The 23,272-nt window shown below is 40.7% G+C and overlaps 1 protein-coding gene across 1 annotated transcript in view; it reads right to left on the reverse strand.

Annotated features, from left to right (window-relative positions):
- The window catches only part of cntfr (ciliary neurotrophic factor receptor), a 243,069-nt gene that overhangs the window by 15,572 nt on the left and 204,225 nt on the right, over positions 1-23,272 (reverse strand). The window contains exons 5-7 of the mRNA XM_083903061.1: positions 22,549-22,666; positions 21,072-21,238; positions 9,855-10,018 (exon numbers count right to left, since the gene is read on the reverse strand). Coding sequence (XP_083759187.1) covers positions 9,855-10,018; positions 21,072-21,238; positions 22,549-22,666 — 449 coding nt within the window. The remainder of the gene's footprint in view (positions 1-9,854; positions 10,019-21,071; positions 21,239-22,548; positions 22,667-23,272) is intronic.

Genomic DNA, 23,272 nt, shown 5'->3' on the forward strand with positions numbered 1-23,272 from the left:
GTGACAAAAAAAGACGAAGGGGCTCTCTGACGAATGGCCTGTCAGTGGCAGTGTCCTTTAGATGGGATGTTTTCCCCCCCAAACAAGGTCTAAACATTTATCATGCGCACCTATAGATACAAATGGATGACTTGCGGCACGGATGGTTAGATCGCTGACTTAATGCATGGATGGAAGCGAAGATGGAGGGACGAGTGGGTGAGCACTCGGCCCCCGTGGTTTGCTGAGAGAGGGGAAAAAGTGAGGCGACAGTGAGATAGGAGCGGTGAGTGAGAGAGAGGATAAAAAAACGAGAGGTGAAAATCCCTCGTTCAGCACACGAACAAAGGATGAATCTCTTCACTATCACATCACATGCATGTGAAGCTCTCGGCTCACTGTTGATTCATGTAAGTGTTCACAGGTTGAGAGGGACGTACAAGGAGCATCATGACGTGGGTGAGTAGATCAGCACAGACAGAGGTGACCGACAATACTGAGGATGGATGGACAAGTGGAGTGGAGATAGGGTTCAGGACAGAAAAACGGTTCAAATCTCTGATGGCTGACTAATGACATACTCAACTTTTTAACTGCTGTTAAATAACAATCCATTGAACATCCGGTTATTTCAATAGCTCTAACTCCATTTGTCAGCAGTGCTCTGCGAGTATAACACAGCAATTTATACTACTGGGTCCCAAAGGATCAGTCATTGGTATCCTTTCATATATAAAGGTACAAAGTCAGACTACTGCCTACCTACATGTGTACCTTAATGTCACAGAGAAGTGCTGATCTTTACTCTTTCTGTTCCATGTGCCCGTACTGCACTGGGGAAAAGGACTTCTGTTCTGCACCTTTTGCACGGACTATGCTGCAGAAAAGAATAGAAACAAACTGAGTTCTTGCACTTATTTTTCATCATGTGCTTGCAAATTGAATCTGGAATTTCTTTTTATATGTATTTTGTTCATGTTTTAACTGTGTAAATCTCTAACTAGTGAATGTTTTGTATTTGCTGTTGCCTAACTTGGCCAGGAGAGGTTCTAAATCTCAATGGGATTTTCCCTGGTTAAATAAAGGTGACGCTAACTCAATGTCTTTATATGTAAACCCCTGTCCAACAGTTAGGCTGGCTTTACACGACAACGATCTGAACACAAACCACAAAAGTAGCGTTGCGTTCCCACTTTTTATTTTGCGTTTAGACGAGCGTCTTTGGGTGGAAATCTGCATGCACACAGTGATGCAAAAGTGTGTGAAATTTGATGTAGTATGCATGCTAGGTGGCACTGTGAAGCACTGTCATACAACAATACCAGGAGCACGCACATGCGCTGAAACGTCCTTCTACTTCTCTCTAGTAGCGCTGAGTAGCCCACAGTCGGAAACCAAAACATTAACTCAGCGTAATTGCTGAAATTACTCCTGGACAGGTATCAGAGTAGCTAAGGCAACTTGAATGTCGGACTGATGGATCAAATGCGACATGTTTGTTGTCGTTTGTCTGTACTGCACATGGATCTGACGTCATCTGGCGTACGGGAGGATAGCCAGCGTGAGCAGCTTAGACAACACTTTTGCGTTTTCAACCCTTTAGGCGGGAACGAGACAGCGGAGCCTTTTTAAGATTTCCACTCTGGAGGGTGGGTTCATTTTTTTTGCATTTTTAAGCCCCAAAAACGATGTCGCCGTCTAAACGAAAGGCACATCTGATAAAATATTTTGTTGGTCTCACCCTGGAGCGTTGCCGTGTAAAGCAAACCTTAGTTTAGCAGCAAAAAGAACGACACAAGAATGTTCCTCAATCCTGTTTTTTTTATGTTACCCTGCTCCCACACACCTGATTCAAATGAATGCTTCGTCACCAGAGTTTGCTGATGAACTGACTGTTTGAATCAGGTGTGTTGGAGCAGGGAAACGTCCAAAACAAGCAAAGCAGTGGGTCCCCAGCACCAGGACTGAGAAACAATTGCCTCAGAGCAACTGTTACACAATGTCACCCTGACGGAGGGAATATTGGAGACGGAAGACAGAGACTGCCGTGACGTACAGTATAACCGATCCAGCGAGGTCTCAGTAACACTGCAGTCTGTGGTGTTAAACCACATTAAATCGTCGCAGGAGGAAAATGTCTCCATCACAACAGCCATTTGGGGAGAGTTGAATGAAGGGGGGGGGGGATTTAAAATTTAAAATAAAAAAAGGAGGAGGAAAGAGGGAGGAAAAAGTGACAAAGAAAGTGAGGTAGCGGGAGGATGGATGGGAAAGGAGGATGCATGTTATGTCAGACAGAAGGACAAAAGGGGGGGGGGGTGCAGGATAAATAAATGAGTGAAAGGCTATAAGGCTTTGTTGCTCATGCGGATACAGATTAGAGTAAGAGGAATTTTAAGTGCTCCTCTATTCTCTAGACTATTTCATTTATCAGGCCTGTCTGTTTCTCTGAGTATTCCTGTCTCTCATGTAATGAACAATTCAAATTTCATCCTGTTCTGTTTGCACTTATCTGTCGTATACGTGTACATATGTAGGTAAACCACGGTATAGAAAGACCCTCGTAGCCAATGCATAAAATCATGCAAATGCAGGTCAGGTACTTCAGTTAATGTTCTCATCACACTTCAGAATGGAGAGATTTCAGTGACATCAATGGTGGCATGACTGTTTGTGCCAGATGGGCTGGAGGGAGTTTTTCTCAAAACTGTTCCAGAAAATACGAAAACATGACTTCCAAACCTGAGGGTGGATGAACTGAGACGTTGGAGAAGACCACGTAAGGATCCAGGATGTCTCGCCAAGACCCAACCAATGAAGATTGAAAAAAGTCATGAATCTCAATCGCTGCTGAAGGCTACAGATGGTAGGGTCACGGTTTGGCATCAGCAGCATGAATTCATGCACACAACCTGTCTTGTGTTAACAGTCCAGGCTACTGCTGCTGCTGCTGGGGGTAATGGTGTGGGGAATGTTTTCTCAGCCCACTCTGAAGCCCCTTAATACCTTTCGCTGCTGACCATGTGTCTCCCTTTATGACCAGGATTTCAGTGAGACGATGCACCATACGTCACGAGGCAAAAGCAATTTCAAGCTGCTTTTCAGGAACACGACTTCAAGTGGAGGCATCCCAAAGTCACTGGATGCAATGGGAAATGGTTTGTATTTCTAGTCTAGAAGACCACTAAAGGCTTTGCCTGTCACTCATTCATATTCATTTACTCAACACAACTTGGGGTTAAGTGTCTTGCCCAGGGACTTATTGGCACATGGACAAAAGGAGCCAGGGATTTAAACCCTCAATCTTTCAGTTGGATGACAAATCTGCTCTAGAGTTTTTGCGTGGTTGAGTCACGTCAAGAAGGAGCAAGAAACTCAAATGACTCAAATGCACTGAGGCTCTTTTTAATGGGGAAAATGAAGCACTAACCAGTACCAACTCTTAAAATAGGACCCTTCTGTTCTGGGTACCCAACCCTAACCCAATGACAGAGAATGTATGCACCATATTTAAATTTATCAGATTTTTCTTGAACACACAATGCCGTGCAGCTGTGTTAACTGTGTGGTAGTCTTCGTGTTCTTTGTTGAATTTAGTGGTGGGACACTGGTATTATGTCGCACCATTGTCATTGCTAACACAGCTACTGTCAGATCGGGGTTTACCCTTCCAATCCACTTCATGTACCACATGCACAGAAAACAATTCTCTCAAGCAATTTTGGGCCTTTGAAGTCCGGTCAGGTTCCAAAACGGGTGAAACTATGACTGGAATTTAGGACGTTTTTCGACAAGCGATCCCCGCCCAAATGGGTGCTGCGGAATTAACCAGAGAGATGAGCTGTCAGTCAAAACCCATGTTCGTCCACGCCCACTGTCTCGCGACGCTGTCTAATCAGAGAGCACCTGGGTGGGTGGACAGCGGACGCTTTTGAGGTTGAAAAATGGTCGACGATAGTGAAACCTCCCACAAGTTTGTTCTTCTGTCACAAAGAAATATTAAAATGATTTTAACTGTATGACTGTATTTTACCACTTGACAAAGTGATTTTACATAATTAGCATAATACTAATCTACTAATTGATCTTTGTAATTAGAAAAACAATAATGCACATCATTTACATGCATACCATGTGAAAGATTGTATGTTCAGCTGTGTGTGTGTGTGTGTGAGAGAGAATATTTGTATGCAAACATGTATTTTCAGCAGGACTGGACGTCACCGGCCTCGTCCACCAAAGAGCAATTAGAGCAAAGCAGATGCGGTTTTCATGAAAGCATGAAAAAGGATATTGAGCAATGTGAAATTGTTCTTATCACAGTCACTGGACCAGTGCTTTAATTGCTTTGTGCGTTTGGGTTCACGTCTCAGTAAAGTCAGAGGGGAGTTTGGAATGGAAACAATGAAACACAAGGCCATGGGAGAGAAAAAGAACATTTACAAAGCATTCAGACGAGGCTTATTTTCAACGATGGGTATTTTTGATGGTTGACTCTCAGTTACAAATCAATAGGCATCCAACTCAACTACAGGAGTGTATTCTTTTCTGGAGCACTGGAACATAAGAAATCAAACAATGGGATTTCATGAACACTGTCAGGATGTAATGATGCATATTTAGAAGCTGAACCTGTACTTGGTGTTTCTACTAAACTACACCTGCCTTAAGGACACGACATCAGACAAAAATCCATGAGGAAATAAACATAATTTTACAGCAACAAGCAGCAAGGTGTAAATGTATCATTAGCACAGTAGTATAATAGTAGTGTGCACCATCTTAATAAAAAAAAGGTCTGCACCCTGTGCAAGACTGTGACGTGTTTGCATACTTCAAAAAGATACAGGTTATAATAACACACCCAAGGCTCTTTACACAGACTTTTCTAGATGGAAATTAAAAGTTTTTAAACTCCTGCACAAAAGTTTATAGAGAAAATCAACATTTTAGCTCCCAGGGAAACAAGAGCTGCTATGTTAGGTCAGTTTGTGTCACTTATGTAAACCTGGAAGGAGGTTAATAAACACTGAAGTCACAACATATCTGAACTTACAGAAGAACACTGCGATAGTCTGCTGCTGGTTTATTGGAGGTTCCCCACAATAGTCGAAAGAAAAAGACTTAAAGCCTATCATTTTACTCTAGCCTTCAACTAGGGTTATGTTTTATTTTTATATTACTTTTTGACTTTACCCTTTCCCTTTTCCTTCCACCCTGTGTTGTATTTTATTGCTGCATTTGCATCACTTTCTTTTACATTTGATTTTCCTTTTTATTGTGAAGAACTTTGAGCTGCCATCCGTGTATGAAAGGTGCTATACAAATAAAGCTTATTATTATTCATTAGTTGAACTTACTCCTGTCTGCTAAGTAAAATCTGTGATTTTCTAGATGGACTGTGGTGGTGGGAGAGTGAGCGGTTGACAAACTTGTTTTGTTTCCAGGTGGATATAGATATAGACCTTCTAGAGATGGATCACATGGAGAAAGATCAATAACAGCACTAATTATTATAATAATAACAATAATAAGACTAATTCTACTGCTCTTTTTGCATGTGCCTGATAATGAGGACAGTGAGCGAGTACAGCCACACACGGCAGGGACAGTCGCTGCTCAGTGGACGGCCTGTGGCGTCATCTCTCATAACAAGACACAATAACTGATCCACACACACACGCACAGACACACACACAAACACACAAAGAAAACAGCTCAAATCAGTGGGCAGTTGGGGTTTTAAAGTCTGTCCCTTTAGATACGATTGTCTGATTTACTAGGAGATATGACAGTCAGCTCACCACCGCGAGTCATGTAGTCTGTGTGCTCACAGTAAAAGAAGCTTTTTGTGCACACAGTAATGACCAGATGGTCTTTGTAGAGACAATGCACATAAAACTCAGATTTAACAAATCAAATTCAGCGCTGAACATCCCAGAGTATTTAGTGTCCAGCCTGCACCACATATCTTCACTATTTCATGTGTCCCGTCTTGTCGTTGCTGCTCTACATGATGCTCATTATAGCTTATCTTTGTGTTTATTTCATTTAGGCACAAATCAACATGAGTTTCCGTCCACTTACAGATGAAGTCCATCAGAGACTCATTGGTTTCATTTGAGTTAAATCAAAGGTCTCTCTTGCTCAATTTTCTGTACTTAATCCACTCTTTTATGGTTTAACATATTCCAGAGGTTGTTTTTTTCCTTCTTCTTGTTCTTCTCTCTCTTTCCATACTTTGTTCTCTGAACCACTCATCTATCTTCCTCTAACTTAGAACACCTTGTAACTGATAGCTTATATAAAACTTCACTTTCAACTTAGCCTCTACTGCTCCCCACCTTTTCATCTCTCGTCTCTGCACGCTTTCATCCATTTATCTATTTGAGGCTGACATTTTTCCATACATTCTATCACGCTTCCCCATCCACACGCCACGTTTGTCTTTTTCCCCTCTCGCTATAACTTCTCTCACCCACCACTTTCTCTGTTGTGTTGGAATCACTGCATGCAATACTTTATTTAACATATTTAAATGTCTATTTCCCATTAGTTGTCCCTTGATCCCACGTTTCAATCATCCTAACTTAAATTAAATTGTTCTCATATATGTATGAATGCCATTCTCACGCACTCCTCGTGTCGTACCACTCACTCTCAAGGTAAACTCCTGAGCAACAGCAACAACTTTAATTAGCAATCAACCTCTGAGGCTACACACTGTATTTACTATATCCGTGTTTAATTAAGTATATACAGGGCCAATACACACTGTATCTTTTCGTTTGACAGCGTCATTAAAACTGCATTAGGCAGGATCGCTGGAGAAATACTTGATTATGGAGTTTCATCACCAGATCATTAAATACTAATGTTTTTTTTCTTTTTTGGGGGGGGGGTTGAGGTTTAGTGAACCTTTTTTTCAAGCAGATGACCACGTCATGACAGACGCACAGGTTTCATATGTCACCGATGGCCAGAGGCAACCTGTCCCTCTGTGAAATGCTCTGCCAATAATGACACAGCGTTTTATTGTAGACTGTCTGACTCTGTTTTAGACTTTTGATCCCCCTTTATTCAGGCAGCTTTGCAAAGTAGGGAGTTGTTGCAGGAAATGTTGTATATAATATATAGCCCCTTTCCTATTGCCCCAGCTCACAAACGAGTGACGAGTGTCTTAAAAAACAGTTGTTTTCAGTGTTACTGAATCATTAAAATCAGTGGCAGGGTTTGTGACACACCAGACTCCTTTGTTAAATATTGAGATACTTGCGAACTTACCGGACTGATCAAGTTAACACTGCTAGCTTAAGTTAACTACACACTCCCAACATACACATATAATGCTAACATTAACCACCGAGTAACTGGACTGATAAAGTTAACGCTGTTAGCTTGTGTTACCTACACACTCCCAACGTACGCTGACATTAACCACCGAGTAACTGGACTGATAAAGTTAACGCTGTTAGCGTGAGTTAACGACACACTCCCAACATACGCTAACATTAACCACCGAGAGACTGATAAAGTTAACGCTCTTAGCGTGAGTTAACGACACACTCCCAACATACACATATGATGCTGACATTAACCACAGGGTAACCGGACAGATAAAGTTAACGCTGTTAGCTTGAGTTAATGACACACTCCCAACATACACATATAATGCTAACATTAACCACAGAGTAACTGGACTGATAAAGTTAACACTGCTAGCTTGAGTTAACTATACACTCCCAACACACACTCCAGCTAGTTAGCTGGCTACACCAGCTAGCATTTGTAGCTTTGTGGAGCTATAAATATAGGAAAATAAAGAATCATGATTTAAAATGATCACCGTTTTGGGTGATTCACAACGTCTGTAAAGCGGCAGTTGGATTCATATCCGCACGTGCTGGTTGTGACATATTTCTATGAGTGATTTCCATAATCATACATCAATTAGGTAGCGATTAACCGCAGTGCACATGTTCTGCGAGGACCGTCTGCCAAACTGCTGTTTCCCGACACTCTCATGAAAAGAGCATAAGTGCAACCGTACAAATGTTCAGAGGTGATGGGTTCAGACATCTCCCCATCTAAAAAAAACCTAACCTCAGACATATTCATCAAACGGTTCTGCACAAACGGAAAACCCTGCAGTTTTCAGCTGTCATCGACTGTATTTATGTAATTCACAAATGATGTGTTCTTACCCAATTCCAAATATTGACTTAAGGTTTCCCACCCTTCATGTAACGCATTAGTTCACATATTGATTGATTAGTGGTGAGCGGGGAGAAAGAAAACTCAGAGTGTGAGTGTCAGGTTTAATCAACGGCTCGTACCACTAAAGATCGGAGGCACGTTCCACAGTGTGTGTGTGTGTGTGTGTGAGTGTGAAAGACAGAGAACATATGTAACAGTGTGTTTTTACGTGTGTTACTGCACGACTGAAGCACTGTACGGTGTAATATTTAAAGTTAAATGGAAGTGGCTCCACTGTGCCGAGTGCATGTGCACATTTGTCACAGAAGAACTCGAAATCTATCGATCATTTAATCACTTCATTTTTCAAACTTGTCACAAAATCAAAAAAAGCCCATTACCAGTTCCCGGAGACTAAAATGAAATATTAAATTTTAAAATTTTGCTTGAACAAAAACCAATTCAGTGGCAAACAAAAGGGAAGCAGAGTTGCGTTTACTTCATAAATCACCTGGCTTGAATCGATTCCCCAATCAATGGCAAACAGTTCATCTTCAAGTTGAATAATAGTAACTACAATCAGAGAAGTCCTGTGGGTTCACTCGACTCAGGTGTAGCTTGTTAGAACTGGTAAAAACAAAGTAATGTGGTGCTAAATGGCTACTTTTAGGTGAAAGGAAATCATTGGCTAAAATGATGTGAATAGTGTCATTCAGTGGCTTTTGTTGTGAGTATTTTATATCCACAAACAAAAAGACATTGAGTTCTTCTATTTGGCAAAAAGCAGTGAAAATAAATACATTTATAAACACCTGGAAAATGTCTTACTGTTAAAGAACTATATATAAATATGACCACATACAAACCATGCAGAAAATGAGCAATTGAAAACAGGACAAGAAGGATAAAGTGAGGAAAGAATACAGGGAGTGAAGGAATGACAGAGACCTTAATGGAATTTGGTTTAAATCACGTACATGTGCATGTGTGCGTTTCCATGTACAGATCTGTAACCCAAGTTCTTGGAACAACACCTCTGCAAGCCATTGACGTGTATGATAATAGCGTTGCAACATTAGACCCCAGTAGACAGCGCTCCGCTTTCATCCCCAGGAATCCTACGGCGGACAGACGTGCTCTGAAAACACCGAGCCCTCGGGGAACTGAACCCACAAGAAATGGTCAGATTCAGTAACATAAGCAAGTGAGCGATTATGTCTGTCTGACCACGGATCAAACTCCAACAGCCAGAGGTCGGACCTGAGGCGTCCTTCTGGGTCATGATTTTTTTTCTCTCACCCTTTACATGTGCCTGTTTCGTTCAACAACATATCTGCAGTTGCACTGGAAATGCACAATAACCTAAGTTTCCTATCCAACTTCTAAAAAAAGACACTTCCTGTAGAGGAAGAGTCCAAAAAAAGAAATAACAACCAGATGTTTTCAAATATCGAATAATGACTCGGTCAAACAGGTGTTTTCCAGCACTTCGTCTTCTTCTTCAGCCACGGATATATCTGAATAAACCATTTATATCTTTTATGTTGGCTCATGTCATGACAAGAGTCTTTCTGGATGAGCCAGTGATAATTAAGGTATAGGATTCTGTTTTGCTCTGCTCTGCTGGATGAGATTCTTTTATATATATGTGTGTGGATCTCACACATGGATCTACTCACATGCTGCCACTGGTCACGGATGAGTGGCCGGTATCGGAGGAAGTACTTCAGAGGGAAGTTGTCAATGTCGGGCCAGGTGGCAGGGCTGTGCCAGGTTACCTCCAGCCTCCGGGGGTTGAAATGAATCGGGGTCGCTGTCACACGCTCTGGAGGGTCTGGTTTGACTGTGGGGTGGATAAAAAAACAATTGTTTAAAGAGGTGCGTCACTCCAATTCAGTACATAAACTCATTCAGGGAATGGGGAGTAGGACAAGAGGAGTAGGACAGTATGAGATTCTGACAATATGATTCATTATTGTGCAGTTATGGAAATGGAAATAAGCAAAACAACAAACAAAATAACAAAATAAAAGCACAAAAAATTAGTGCTGGGCACTGGGTTAACGCACGTTAACGCATAACACGTTTCCATGACGACTGACCGGAAAAAGAAGCATGTGATGTTATATTTATGTGCCGCAGCACCAGAGTCCAAGCACAGTTTACCAGTTAGCTCTGTTAGCTGCGTTAGCTCCTTTAGCTCCTTTGGTCTGTTTGGTAAACGAAAAGAGCAGCGCTACAAATAACCAGCGTACCTGTGTACTGCGTATGTGTGCCTCTGTTTTTAAACATTAGCGTTACTTAAGAGACTAATTTTAACAATCGGGAGTCATGTTAACGTGACGTAACTCGCAATTTTTTTTGGTCAGGTGTCATGGAAACATGGAAACGTGCGTTAACGTTGACGCCATTAACATGCCCAGCACTACAAAAAATATGATTCAATTGAAACAGAGTGCACGTATGATGCATGTGTTGAACACGTGCATCAAGAAGTATACATTTTAACAATTTAATCACATATTTCATGACATTAAAAGTGCCGATTTTCCACAGGGACGTACGTCTTTGTGCACATCTCCCGGCTCAAAGCTTCAAATATTTGACAGAAAATCTGTATTACAAACAAACCTGGAACAAGGAGTTTGAGACATGAGACAAACACGAGGCCGCTCGAACGACGAGAAAGGGAAGGTCGAATGAAAGATGAACGTTTTTGGAGCTTCATTGTGTCACAGACTATAGTTTATTTCCTCCTGTTTTCCACTGTGTGTCGTGGCGTGCAAAGCCTCTCACCTCGCAGCCGCTCCACACCTACGGTTAATCATCTCGCACGGCTCGCAGCTCTAGATCCCCCTCACTCCTTCCTTGTCACCAAATTGTTCAGCCTCTAATGCGGCCAATATGCTCTCTGCCACTTAACCTCTTGTGTCTCATCTATTCCCGATGCATGCAGTTGCTTTTCTCTCGCCTGTTATCTCCCTGTGAAGCCCCGCCACGCCTTCTCAGCTGCAAATCCCTCCAAGTTCACCCGAGCCACAAGGCCTTAGTCGGACTTTGTCGTTTTCCATTTTCACCCCGCAGCCAGCTGTCAGCTCACCATCTATTCATTAAACTGCCTCAGAGATGTTTACCTTCTCCTGTGTCTAAAAGTCAGCATATAGCAGCCTCTACTGAACTGATTTTTGACAATTATTGTGTTTAATTTGTCTAATACAGGTCACAAAATTAATAAACTAAAGGTTACGTCATCAGCAACTTTATTAGGTACCATTATAATAACAATATAAAAGACTGCTTGTGTGCTTGTTAACACATATATTTAATCATTTAATCACATGTCAGCAACTCACTGCATTTAGGCAAAGTGACATGATCAAGACAACCTTCCAGCATGACACGTTTGCACAAGCGCATTGTGCATTGCCGTAATTATGCAATGGTTTGCGCCACCGGAGAAATTCCAACTGTTTCTGAAAGCTGAGAAGTTGCACGTCAAAGCCAACATGTGGTTATTACGGTAAGTTCACGAATCAGCATCTTTGTGGACATTGAGACAAAGAGATATATATGCTCTACTGTTCAAATTTAACAGGCCAAATCTGGTGTACAATGTTTTTTTCTCAATAAAACATTTAAACGTTTTTCTTAATTTTAAGTTGTAAAGTACATTGTAAATAACTGCCAGATATTGGAAGTTATTCTGGAAAAAATAGGTGTCAGTTGTACCTAATAAAGTGGCCGGATGCCTCAAATAATATTAGTCATATGAAAATATGAAGGTCTCTCTACTTTAAACTCTTTCAAGTTGTCCTCTAGAACTATTACTACTACTGCTACTGAAGTATTCTCAGAATCCTAAGTGTAAACCCATGAGGGACGTGGAGAGAAAATGTGTTATCACCGTCGCAAAGAAAGCGTCTAAGGACAAAAAGCCCAGAACATTTTCAGAGTGAGCCGTGTCGGAGTAAAAGACGAGACGTGCCCGGATGAAAAGACGAGCGTAAACATTGTCTTTCTGAATACACGTCCGCTGAGAAAGACAGATTGTGCAGATTCTCAGTGCTTTTCAGACCATATTGAATGACCCAGTGTTTGTTAGATCCCTTGCACCGGGGGAGCACACATGGCCTGCCACTTTACAGCTACACCCTTTCTCCATCACATACAGACAGCATGACGTAAAACAGGAGTGGTTGACAGTCTGACAAAGTGCTTTTTTCCGAAATGCATGTACAGTAGAAAAAAAAGAAAGAAAAACATGTAAACAGCAAACACAAACGCAGACAATCGTCTCTGATAGAACACATTCAATGAATGAATGAATGACAATGAGAGATTGTGTGGGGGAGATTATACGAGACGGGTACAGATAAAAGCAGACGGACAACCCTGTGAAAGAGATGATAATCTCTCACAGACTTTAAATGGGAAGATGGAAATGGAGCAATGGAAATGTGTCACACTGTCTGTGTGAGAGCAAGGCTTAAAGGCGGCCATTGACACACCGTTTCTGTGACCACAGAAAAAAAGACTAACGAACATCTCACAATGTCATTGACTCCACAGTTAAGGACAGGTATCATCAGGACACTGACACTGATGCTGCTTCTCGACAACAATACATCAACAAAACTCGTTTTTATACTACTTCCTACAGTTATTTTGTCCCTATCTAATCTAAAATAGAAGTTCTTATAAGTATATTGAGACAGCAGCAACATATCTAACCCATAAAGATTGCTACCTTCAGTGAACTGAAGACACTGCAGTTCTGTTAGCAGCAGCAGCAGAGCCATCAAACACAGCACTGCCTCATATTTATCCTCTGTTTTATTTGTTTATGTGCAAACTTTTTAAAAATGAATATAAGTTTACTGAAAAGCCAAACCTTGGAGTGCACATCCCCGACGATGCTGCAATATAACTTTTGCTGTTAGGGGATTGTTGTGAATCAGACACTACACATAAATCTTAAAGCGAAACTAGAACGGAAGTTTCAATTAACGCTGTTTTTTAGTGTGTATCTGCGTCATTACCTTGTTTAAGAAGCCCTGAAATTTCGAAACAAACAGTTCAGCCACTGCTGAGAACGTTGTGTTTTATTGTAATCTCGGGCTCAGCGAGATCTCTGAAAATCCCATTATAGTTACGTAAACACCGGTTCTCCGAGCACATCCGGTTGCGTACATTGAACCGCAGAAGAAGAATAACGTCTGTTGTTTAATTCAATTGGCCTTATATTTGTCCATAATTGACAACTGACCAGTTAAGAACTGGTACTAATTTAGTAATGGCTCCAGGAAAGCATCCCTACCTAGAATATGACTCATAATTATTATGTCATTGTTAGCCTTACTTACCACTATGGTTGAAAAGATAGAAAAAAACATTATGAAATCAAAAATGTTGTTCACTTCTTTGAAATATTTTAAGGTGATCTAATTGTCATGATAAACAGATTTAGGTTGATGTCATACCACACTTTATTAGATCCACATCCAGCTAGCGTTGATCAAATCCATGTGGCTTGAAGTGAACTTATAGGATCGCTTAAAGTCTTAAAAAAGTCTGTGGGCGCCAGAGAGAGAGAAAGAAAGAAAAGTGGATACAGGCAGAGTGAAACCAAAGTGAAGTCAGTTGAGACCAGAGAGCAGAACTTCTCTTCTTTGTTTGCAACAGCTTTGTCCAGTGCCTCATGCAAGCACAGAACACAACAGAGAGAAATCTGTATGGGCGGGATGTCCCAGAGGCTTCTGAAGTATTCATCGGACTTGAAACACAGAGTATTAGCTTTGTGTTGCATGAGCAATGAACACATCCTTCTTTTTTGCCGACCTCTGGGAAGGCACCTGATATCTGACCAAGCACAACTAATAATAATAAAGCAAAAAAAAAAGAGAGACAGAAAAAAGAAAGGACGTTCCCTTATAGGAAGGAGTTAGGAGAAAAAAAAAAAAGACACAATAGGAGTTTGAATTCACTGACCAATTCAACTAATGCTAAACTGATGAGAAACAGATACACGGCTCTAAGCGTTTCAGTGTCTGAGAAACTTAAAAGGTCCAGTAAGTAAGAGCTAGTGACATCTAATGGTCAGACTGAAGATTCCAACTCAGGACAGGCCGAGCGAAGCTGCTCTGTGCCGGTCACAGTGCGCACCGAGCGTCAACAGAGGCGGAGCTGATCACCGCCGACAACGTCGCTGCCAAACCATAATACGTTATATCTTAACACACACAGCACATGTTTAGACTCTAAATGGCCAATTTCTCGCCTCAAATTATCTTAAAACTGCGTTCCGTGATACAGAAAAGTGAGAAACGGCCACTGTTTCACAGTCTTTCTCTCTCGGATGCCATTGCTCACTGTAGCCAGAAGCACAACAACCTTGCGCGGCGACCCCTACTGATCGGGCGGGAAATTGCAGCGCATATCCGTCACCACGACGCAGAAGTATGAAGGCTCGAGGTGTCTCCGTGGATAACGCATTACGCAGTCGGAGAAGTATAATGTGGCCTTAACTCACACTTTGTTTGGTTTGTCTGTTCAAGCTGCTGTAGAATCATGGCAGCCTTCAAAAAGCAAGGGCCTTGCCTGAAATAAACGCAAAAAGCTAATGCTAATGCTACAAAAACCCAACAGATAATGTGTTGTTTGTTAAATTTTCCCGCATCTATCTTTATCAACAACATACACACACAATGTGCACCCAGCATGCTCTTTGTGCGCTGTTCCAAAACCTGGGCTGCATGCACAGCTGCCGTTTAGTAGGACACAGAGCAGACAAGGTAATAACTTGAAATGTGAGGAGAAAAGTGAGACGACTTTTCTGTCTCACCCAGACAGAAAGAAAGAACAACGACAATACATGAAGCGTGATTATCAGCGTCTTATTGTTGACGCTTGGCCTAAAAATGTCTATCAAGCCTCCATCGACTCTCTTCATTCAAATAATGCATCCATGTCACCGTTGCTCCTCTGTCATTACAGCATCACAGCGCAAAAATAGTCGTGTTTTTTCCCCCTTTGCAGGAGACAAAAGTTAACAGGTAAACCCTGACATAAAAGTCAAACAGCAACGAGCAAACCCATTTCACACACTGTCTGCTGAAAATGAAATAAGAGACAGGAGATAGAGTGGAGGAGGAAGGAGAAGGAGTCTGCTGTACCAGTGCATGTCTGAAATCATCCCGGGTTTGTAGTGTTTTAAAATATTTGTGAGCTACCTTGTTCTTTTTTTTACTTAATGCATGGAGGTGTGACTGCTGCCTCTGCTGTCTAAAACTCTGCGGCTCCACTCTGCCGTGTCCTTGCACTACACTATCGTCATTCCTTTTTAAACAAGAACAAAAGTATGTGAACATCTGCTCGGTGCTGGATGGCAACATCTGACAGAAAAAAAAGAAATAGCGAGAAGAAATAACAATCCGAGAGCTTCGACCTGAAGACATACACAAAAAAAAATAATTCACAAAAGAGAACGCAATGAAGCAATATTCTGTTTTTTTCTTTGCTACATTCTGGTCCAATCGAACACAAACAAACAAAGCCCCAAAGAATGCTTGATATTTCAGGTGGAATCATTTCATTGAAAAATCAAAGTCTTTGTATTTTACAAAGGAATGATGGAATTTAGTGTCTGAGATATGAAAGGACGCCATGTGCTGAATCATGTTCTCTACAGAACACTAAAAACAGTTAATAATGAATATTTACTCAAACATTTGCCTCTCATGGCCAATATTGATATGTAATCACAAAACATGTACATAAATGCCACATTTCTAACAGTTTCACATTAAAAAATGTTATATAACTGTGTGTTATTATCTTAAAACTGTCAGATGACGGAGTGACAAGAAATGTGAAAATCTTTCCTTTCCTTAGGTCCAGTGGGGCACAATTTTGATTTGGTGATACATCATTGTCATTCCCTGCATAATATGGTAACTGTATTGTAATTATTTAAATTAAAGGGCCACTTCACCCAAAAAATATGTTTTGTTTTTTTTTGTTCCTAATTTCCTGAGATAAATGTGTTATTCGATCATCAGACGGTGGATCTGAGATACAAGTCTCATTCCCACAACAACAGAGGAAGTTGGGATTGTAAATAAATATATAAAAGAATTATAAAAAGGTCACTTCCTTCAAAGAAAATAAAAGCCCTACACTGCTCTTAACTGTGTTTCGGTCAAGTTTTATGAGTAAAAGATCTGAAAAAAATCTAATAAAAAAGCATGTTGTGAATAAATAGAGAAATCCTATATGATTGTCTTGCAATATATTGGTGATCATGGAATCGCTGTATCATGATATTATCGGTATCGTGGACCATGTATCAAGTATCATACTGTCCCACCCTTAGTTTCAATGCTCACTAAAGGCAACATATGCATACACACTTAGGCGATAAGATGTGGAATATTCAGATGCAAAAAGCAATTTTACCAATAAATGTTGCTAAATTATACACACTGTATAATTGACTGTATGATTTTAAGCCCCTCAAAAAATACATTTGCACAACTGTACAGCCGACTCCTGTCCTCTGTCCTCTTATGTCTTAGTCTTAATAAGAACGCAGTATGTTCCTTGACAGGACATAATGGGGGGACAATAGTTTCTTTTTTCGATACACATGTTTGCACATTTCTTTTTAAATCCAATAAAAACATTTGGTGGGGGGGAGGATGACGACAAAATTGCACAATTGTATGACTGCTCTTGAGAAATGAGCTGCTATTCCGGAGACAGTTGTACTTGTTAGGTTCTGTGCGTTGGCAGCAATTAGTGCATCTCTAAGTTAATATGCTTTTCCCAGCTGTAGGAGAGCGTTTTTATTGGTAGCTGATCTCTGACCACCCTCGTGGAGAGAGAGGGGAGACTGATGGAGTCACCGAAATATCAAAACAAGCACATTTTCTAGCGGCTTAAAGAAAATCAGAGGCTGAAAAAGTGAAGGGAGATGAACAAAATCCTACAGCCATTGTTTCCTGAATGTGAGAGTGTAGGAGTTTTCCAGTTTCACCTCTAGGTGTCACTATTTCTTGCACATTGGACCTTTAAATGGTTAGATACTCGAGTAAAAGTACAAGTATCTTACCAGAAAATTACTTTGGTAGAAGTTGAAGTCACTTTTTTCAAAGTTTATTTAAGTATATGACATTTAGTGTACTTAAGTATCAAATGTACATTTCTGATATAAAATGGACTTAAGTTTTAGAAGTAAAAAGTATTTTAAAAAGTGAGGAGTAAGGATTGAGCCATGGTGACTAAGTGTTAGGGTGAGTTGACTTTCAACTTGGAAGGTTGTGGGTTCAATTCCTGGCTCTGCTAGTCTATACATGTGTCCTTGAGCAAGACACTAAACCCCATGTTGCAGCATGTGAACTCTTCATCTTCTGATTTTATTTGGTAGTAACGAGTAACAGACATAGTTAGAGGAAATGTAGTGGAGTAAAAGTTGCAAAGTGAAGTACAGATACGTGAATGTTGGACTTAAGTACAGTAATAAAGTATTTGTACTTTCTTCTACACCAACAACCCCCGAGGCGTCACTTTTTTAGTTTTTTAAATTTCCGACAGCGACCTCAAGATAAACTTGAACAAGAACGATCTTCTTCTTTTCCTCTCGGCGTTGATTGAAAAGATTACATCAGCGACGATTGTTGAAAGGGTGACTGTTGCATTTATTATTGCCCCGTGTGGAATTAGGTTACGTTTAGATTCCCCTTGTCGTCTCGATGAATGAGCGACAGAGTGCGACATGAAAGCAGGTGGCCCAGGTGTGATAAACGGTTCACCTGTGGAGGCCTCGACACCTCCGTTTGTCCGTTTGATCGCTCTGACACTGGAGAAGATTCAATCTATCATTTGATGCTGTCTGGAACTTCCTTGAGGGATCTCTTTGTAACTCTACCCACAGCATACGCATGTGCGGACACACACACACACGCGCGCGCGCACACATACACACAATCTCATCTCATTTCATCCCAGCTTTGGTCGAATGAACAAGGACAGTCGAGAATTGTCTTACTCCCACTCAGAATTCAAGAAGTGCACCAGGAAGCATGAAATTGTTTTATTTATTTACGATCTGCCTCGTTGTCCCTGAGAATGAATGTGACTTACGACTTAGAATGGCATGAGAGAAAAAAAAAAAAAGACTTTTAACAACACGGGGAATAGAGAGACGAGATGATGGGCGCGGAGAATACGAAACAGACAAGTAAAGAGACAAGGAGGACGGGGGGCGGGGGAGAAAAAACAAGACAAGACCATGTCTGCACAAATTATCATACATTTCAAAACATGTTTATTAAGTTTTGTCCTTTCAACCAAAATCGTCTCCACTAGAAACAGATCCTCCTCTTGCATCGTGATCAGTGACAACAGCTGTGCCATGTTCTGAGCGACGATAAAATGACAAAAGCCAAGCGATCGTATGGAGTCTGCTTCAGCTTGTTAGGGACCGACCACAATACAGGTCTATTCACATCTGAGCAGAAAAGTTGATTATTTTATTACGGGGGTGTAATATTTACAGAGGTTTACTGGCAGGGACTGAATATACTACCAGTAACTCTGTTAGAATAAGTATTTTTTATGTGTAATGTGTAGGCATGAGTTGCCAAAACTAAGGCCATGACCTTGTGCATCGTGTTTTTTCAGCAGCACAAACGGACAAAACTAATTTAATTTATTCTAGGTTTTAACCTAACTTTGCAAACAAAGATAAACATGTTGGTTTTTGGTGGTATTAGAAGGCCACTAAAGTTTTCCGACGTGCTTGGGTTTGTTGCAATCTGCAGCGTCACCATTAGATGTTACTAATTCCTACTGAAAGATACTTTCCCCTTGACTATGTTGCACTACATAACTATTAATGATGCTTTGTTGTGGTTGATGTTATTATTCTGCTTCTATTTGTGAACAGAAATGCTGTAAAATTATTTTTTGCTGCACTCTTTCACTTGAATGCAAGCTCTGTCGTGCAATACTATCAGACCTGACTCAGGGTGTGCTGTGGCGCTAATAGGCTTAATCAGCTTTTGTTGCAAACTAATTTTGAAAATGGTTTCAATGTAACGGGCATTTGTTTATAATCAAAACTTTAAGAGCATTTTTCTCAAGGATTTGCGTTATTTGCCACTCATTTTCTAACCTCTTTGAGCAGATTTGATTACAGAAAATGAACAGAGGAAGAAAGAGGATCAAATGTGTGTGTGTGTGTCCTAAAAAAGAAGTACAAAGTCACAGGAAGGGCGTGCGGGAATGAAAAGAAGAGAAAGGAGCAGTGGGGTATTTTTTTGCTATCACCCAATAGTTGTGGGATATTTCCTCAGCCAGTGTGCTAATCCGGGGCTAGCATTAGCATTTTCATGAGTGCTGTGACCGGGGCTTGGCAGAGCATGTCAGCGCCTCATTTGGTTACTTGTGTACACACTCGCACACACACTCACACTCTTTCAATACACTCTTTCAACTGACTCACTCCCCTCACTATGTGTGTGTGTGTGTTCGTGTGGTGTGTGTTTATGCGTCATACACACCCATATCGCACTTAGAGCAATACAACAGGGGCTGAGAGCTGCTGGCAGCACTTTCCCTTATCTGCCAAAGTATTCCTCATTCCTTCATTAAAACGAATTTCTCCTCTCCACTGCTTTTCTAGCCTGAGCCGCTTATGAATTCTAAGAGTCCTGCTGTTATTACGTACGACTTCTGCAGTCGGCGTATGCATGAAAAAAAAAACAACAAAAAACGTGGCAATCTAAAAGTACTTACGAAAGTTCAGACTTAACTAAAAAAAATGCCAATTACAGCACAAACTTTGTAGTTTAATTTTAATATTTGATCTTTTTGGCAGCTTGTGTTGAGGACCTTTCAGTGATAAACCAGACCATTGATTTATGTCACATCCTGTTCAAGCCTCAATTAAACAGTGTCTGCTGCAGAGCAGGTTCAGAGGTAGCCTGTTTTATTATAGTGCCTTTGGTAATGACATGGGTGCACACACAGTCAATCGGTTTCTCGCTAATGGACTCGGCTGCTGGAGGGAGAAAGAGGAAGCTGTGTGCACTCTCCCTTTGAGCTGCGTTGGTGACATTTTATTTGGGCCATTGAAATTTCAACTTTCTTTGTCTCTGTGGCACCAAGCAGAGGTGAGTTTGTGTACACTTGCAGAGGGGAAGCAGGGGTGGATTAAATCGCTCATCTGTGGTCCAACAAATTTTCTAAATTGCTCATGGGTTGGCGTTCCTCAAAGAGACGCTGTGACACCTCTGCATTTGAGTCTTTATTTATTTATTTTGTTTGACATTTTTTTGCTGAAATTGAATGAAAATTGTTAACAGCGTACAGGAGAAATGGAATGTTTTTGTTTTTTTTTAACTTTCAAAATGCCAATGTGATTCCTTTGAGCTTTTTTGTGCTTATTTTAACCATAAAAAGGGCCAAGAAAATGTCATGAAACTAAATGCTTTTGCCCATTTTTCCAGAATAACTCAATATCTGGCATTTTACATCAAAAATGAAGAAAAACAAAAAGTTTGATTGAGGAAAAAACACTGTAGCTGTACACGAACGCCAGATTTCGCGTGTTAAATTTGAAATTTGAACAGTATGACACATGTTTAAAATGATATTTGTTTGAGTTTTTGTCTCAATGTTGCAAAAACAGGCCTAACTAAGTACAGGCGTTTTTCCGACTCGCTCCTCTATGGTGACAAAGATGCTGATTCTACGGCTTCCTGCAACAGCGCGAGTGAAATTTACCATAACAACCACAAGTTGTTGTTGACCTTCAACTTCAGAAACTGTTGGAATTCTGCCGATTACAGTAATGCAAAGTGGGCTTATATCATGAAGAAGTTGTACACACGTACCTATACTGGACTCCTCAAAGGAGATGACGGTGGACGCTCTGCCCAGAGCGTTGACTGCCGTCACGTTGACTTTGTAAGGGAAGCTGGAGAAGACCTCAGGGAAGCGTACGTGGCAGCGATTCTTGTGGACAGAATCTTTCTGCACCTCCAGTGAACGCTGGTAATGTCTGGAGAGGAAAAGAAAATATGGAGGGATGAGATTAAATGGGGAAAAAGGTACAGAAAAACAACAGATCTGAAAGAGAATGCTGAAAGAGAGCAGGAAACTGCTTTTCCTTTTATCAACAGTGTGGGTGTCACACACATCAAAGATATCATTTTAATTTCTGACATTAAAAACTGCTGACTGCACGTTGCTGCTACACAGAGCACGAGGACACTCGGGCTGGGGAGAGAGCCAAACTTCACTTTTATTACTTTGTTTTAATACCTGTATAAGATTTTTTTTTAACTATGTCAGTTTACATTTTGTTTGATATGGTGCTAAATCACACAGTAAATCTGAATTCTGTGGGTACGATTGAGTCAGAAGTGGACACTTCATTAAAAAAGATGCCAGAGCAGCCGCGTTTTTATGTATAAAGCATTAATAATACATGAAAATAATAATAAAAATAAGCTCTATAATGTGTACCACCTGGACACGGACAACACTGACACCCTCACTGATAATCTCTTTATTTTAAGCCTGTCTCTCTCTCTGTGTCTGTGTGTCTCTCTCCCTGGCTCCTCATCATTATTCACACCGAATAATACGGGTGTTACAACATTAATGAATGCACCTGCTGGGGGTGTGAGCACTGGGGGGACTCTGTGATGAGGGGGATATCAAAGAGAACATGACACAGACAGACTCACTGGGGGTTGCCATGCACACATTTTCCAATATTTAAGATCCACACACGCACTGTCCTGTGGAAACGCCCCGCAGAGACTCAGACAAAGGTGTGTAACTGCAGTGTGAACCAGGACCTGAGAGAGTTTTTTCTTTACCAGCACATTTAATAAGCTTAAAGAAACTTTTTAAATCATCTATAGTGTTTTTTTCCTCTTTTCTATTTGGTTTTAAGGTGACTGTGTTATTGAATTTCCCCCCCCAAAAAACAGTCCTGTGTTGGTGTTTTTGCTCATACGTGACTAAGAGTGAAGAATATATACAGAAATTAAGGCGGTTAAAATACCTTAAATCCTTCTATGCTGAACTTTCAACTGTTATAATCAAAGTTTCAATTCCCTTTTTTTCCATTTTTATGTCACTTTATTAAAGCAATGATGTGGGCATAGATATCAGCAAATACGTAAGTGACACAAATTTAAATAAAAAAACTAATTCAAGTCATTTAGTGAAGTAATCTTTGATATATCTGTATAGTATAATACTTTTATTTTACTATGTGGTTGGTTGGCAGTAAAATCCTGAATCCAGAGCAAAAGTTGCAACCTGGCAGCATTTAGACATCAAAAAGTCTGCACTTACTGTACGTCGACTTCAAACGTGGTGGGGATGTACGTCGGGGAGAGCTGGTACCAGCTGCAGTAGAAGCCTTTAGGGTAAGTGTTGGATCGACAGGTGATGGTGGGCTCGTGTGGGGGAGCTACAGAGAAACAGACAGAGAAACGTACAAAGAATAATCAGAATATGCAGAATCTTAGAAAGATATATAAGGAAAAATCAACAGAAATATGCCGTTAATCACCGCAGTTCAGCTGTTGTATTATTATTGGTTTTACTGGTCGTGCTTTTGTTAAAAGCTGATTGTGGCCAACAGTGAACAATATTTTAATAACAATAATAGCATATATTTATCACATTTAATCCAACATTTACTTATATCAAAGATGCTATTTTGATTTAGCTTTTAGATTCCATTGTATTTCTGTTAGACGAATAAAAAACTGTGAAATCAACATCTGCGGTTGACTATAATTTGTGTCAACTCTGGCGTCAATTTAACAAATTTAGGGAGTGGTACGCAGTAGAAGGTGACGGAGGACTTTAAGCAGCTCAGGAGGAGGAAGGAGGAAATGGAGGGAAGTTGGTGAGTGGAGAAAGAAAGGATATTGGATTGGTGAAGCAAATGATGAATAAAAGAGGCTGAGGTCAAGAAAGAAGAAATCAGTGATGTTACGCCAACTCTGGCCTCCTCCGAGATTAGCATCTTTTCTTCACAGCTAGTCGAGCGCACACTTGTCAGCCACGC

This window comes from Microchirus variegatus, assembly GCF_963457635.1.
Source record: "Microchirus variegatus genome assembly, chromosome: 16".
Taxonomy (NCBI): domain Eukaryota; kingdom Metazoa; phylum Chordata; class Actinopteri; order Pleuronectiformes; family Soleidae; genus Microchirus; species Microchirus variegatus.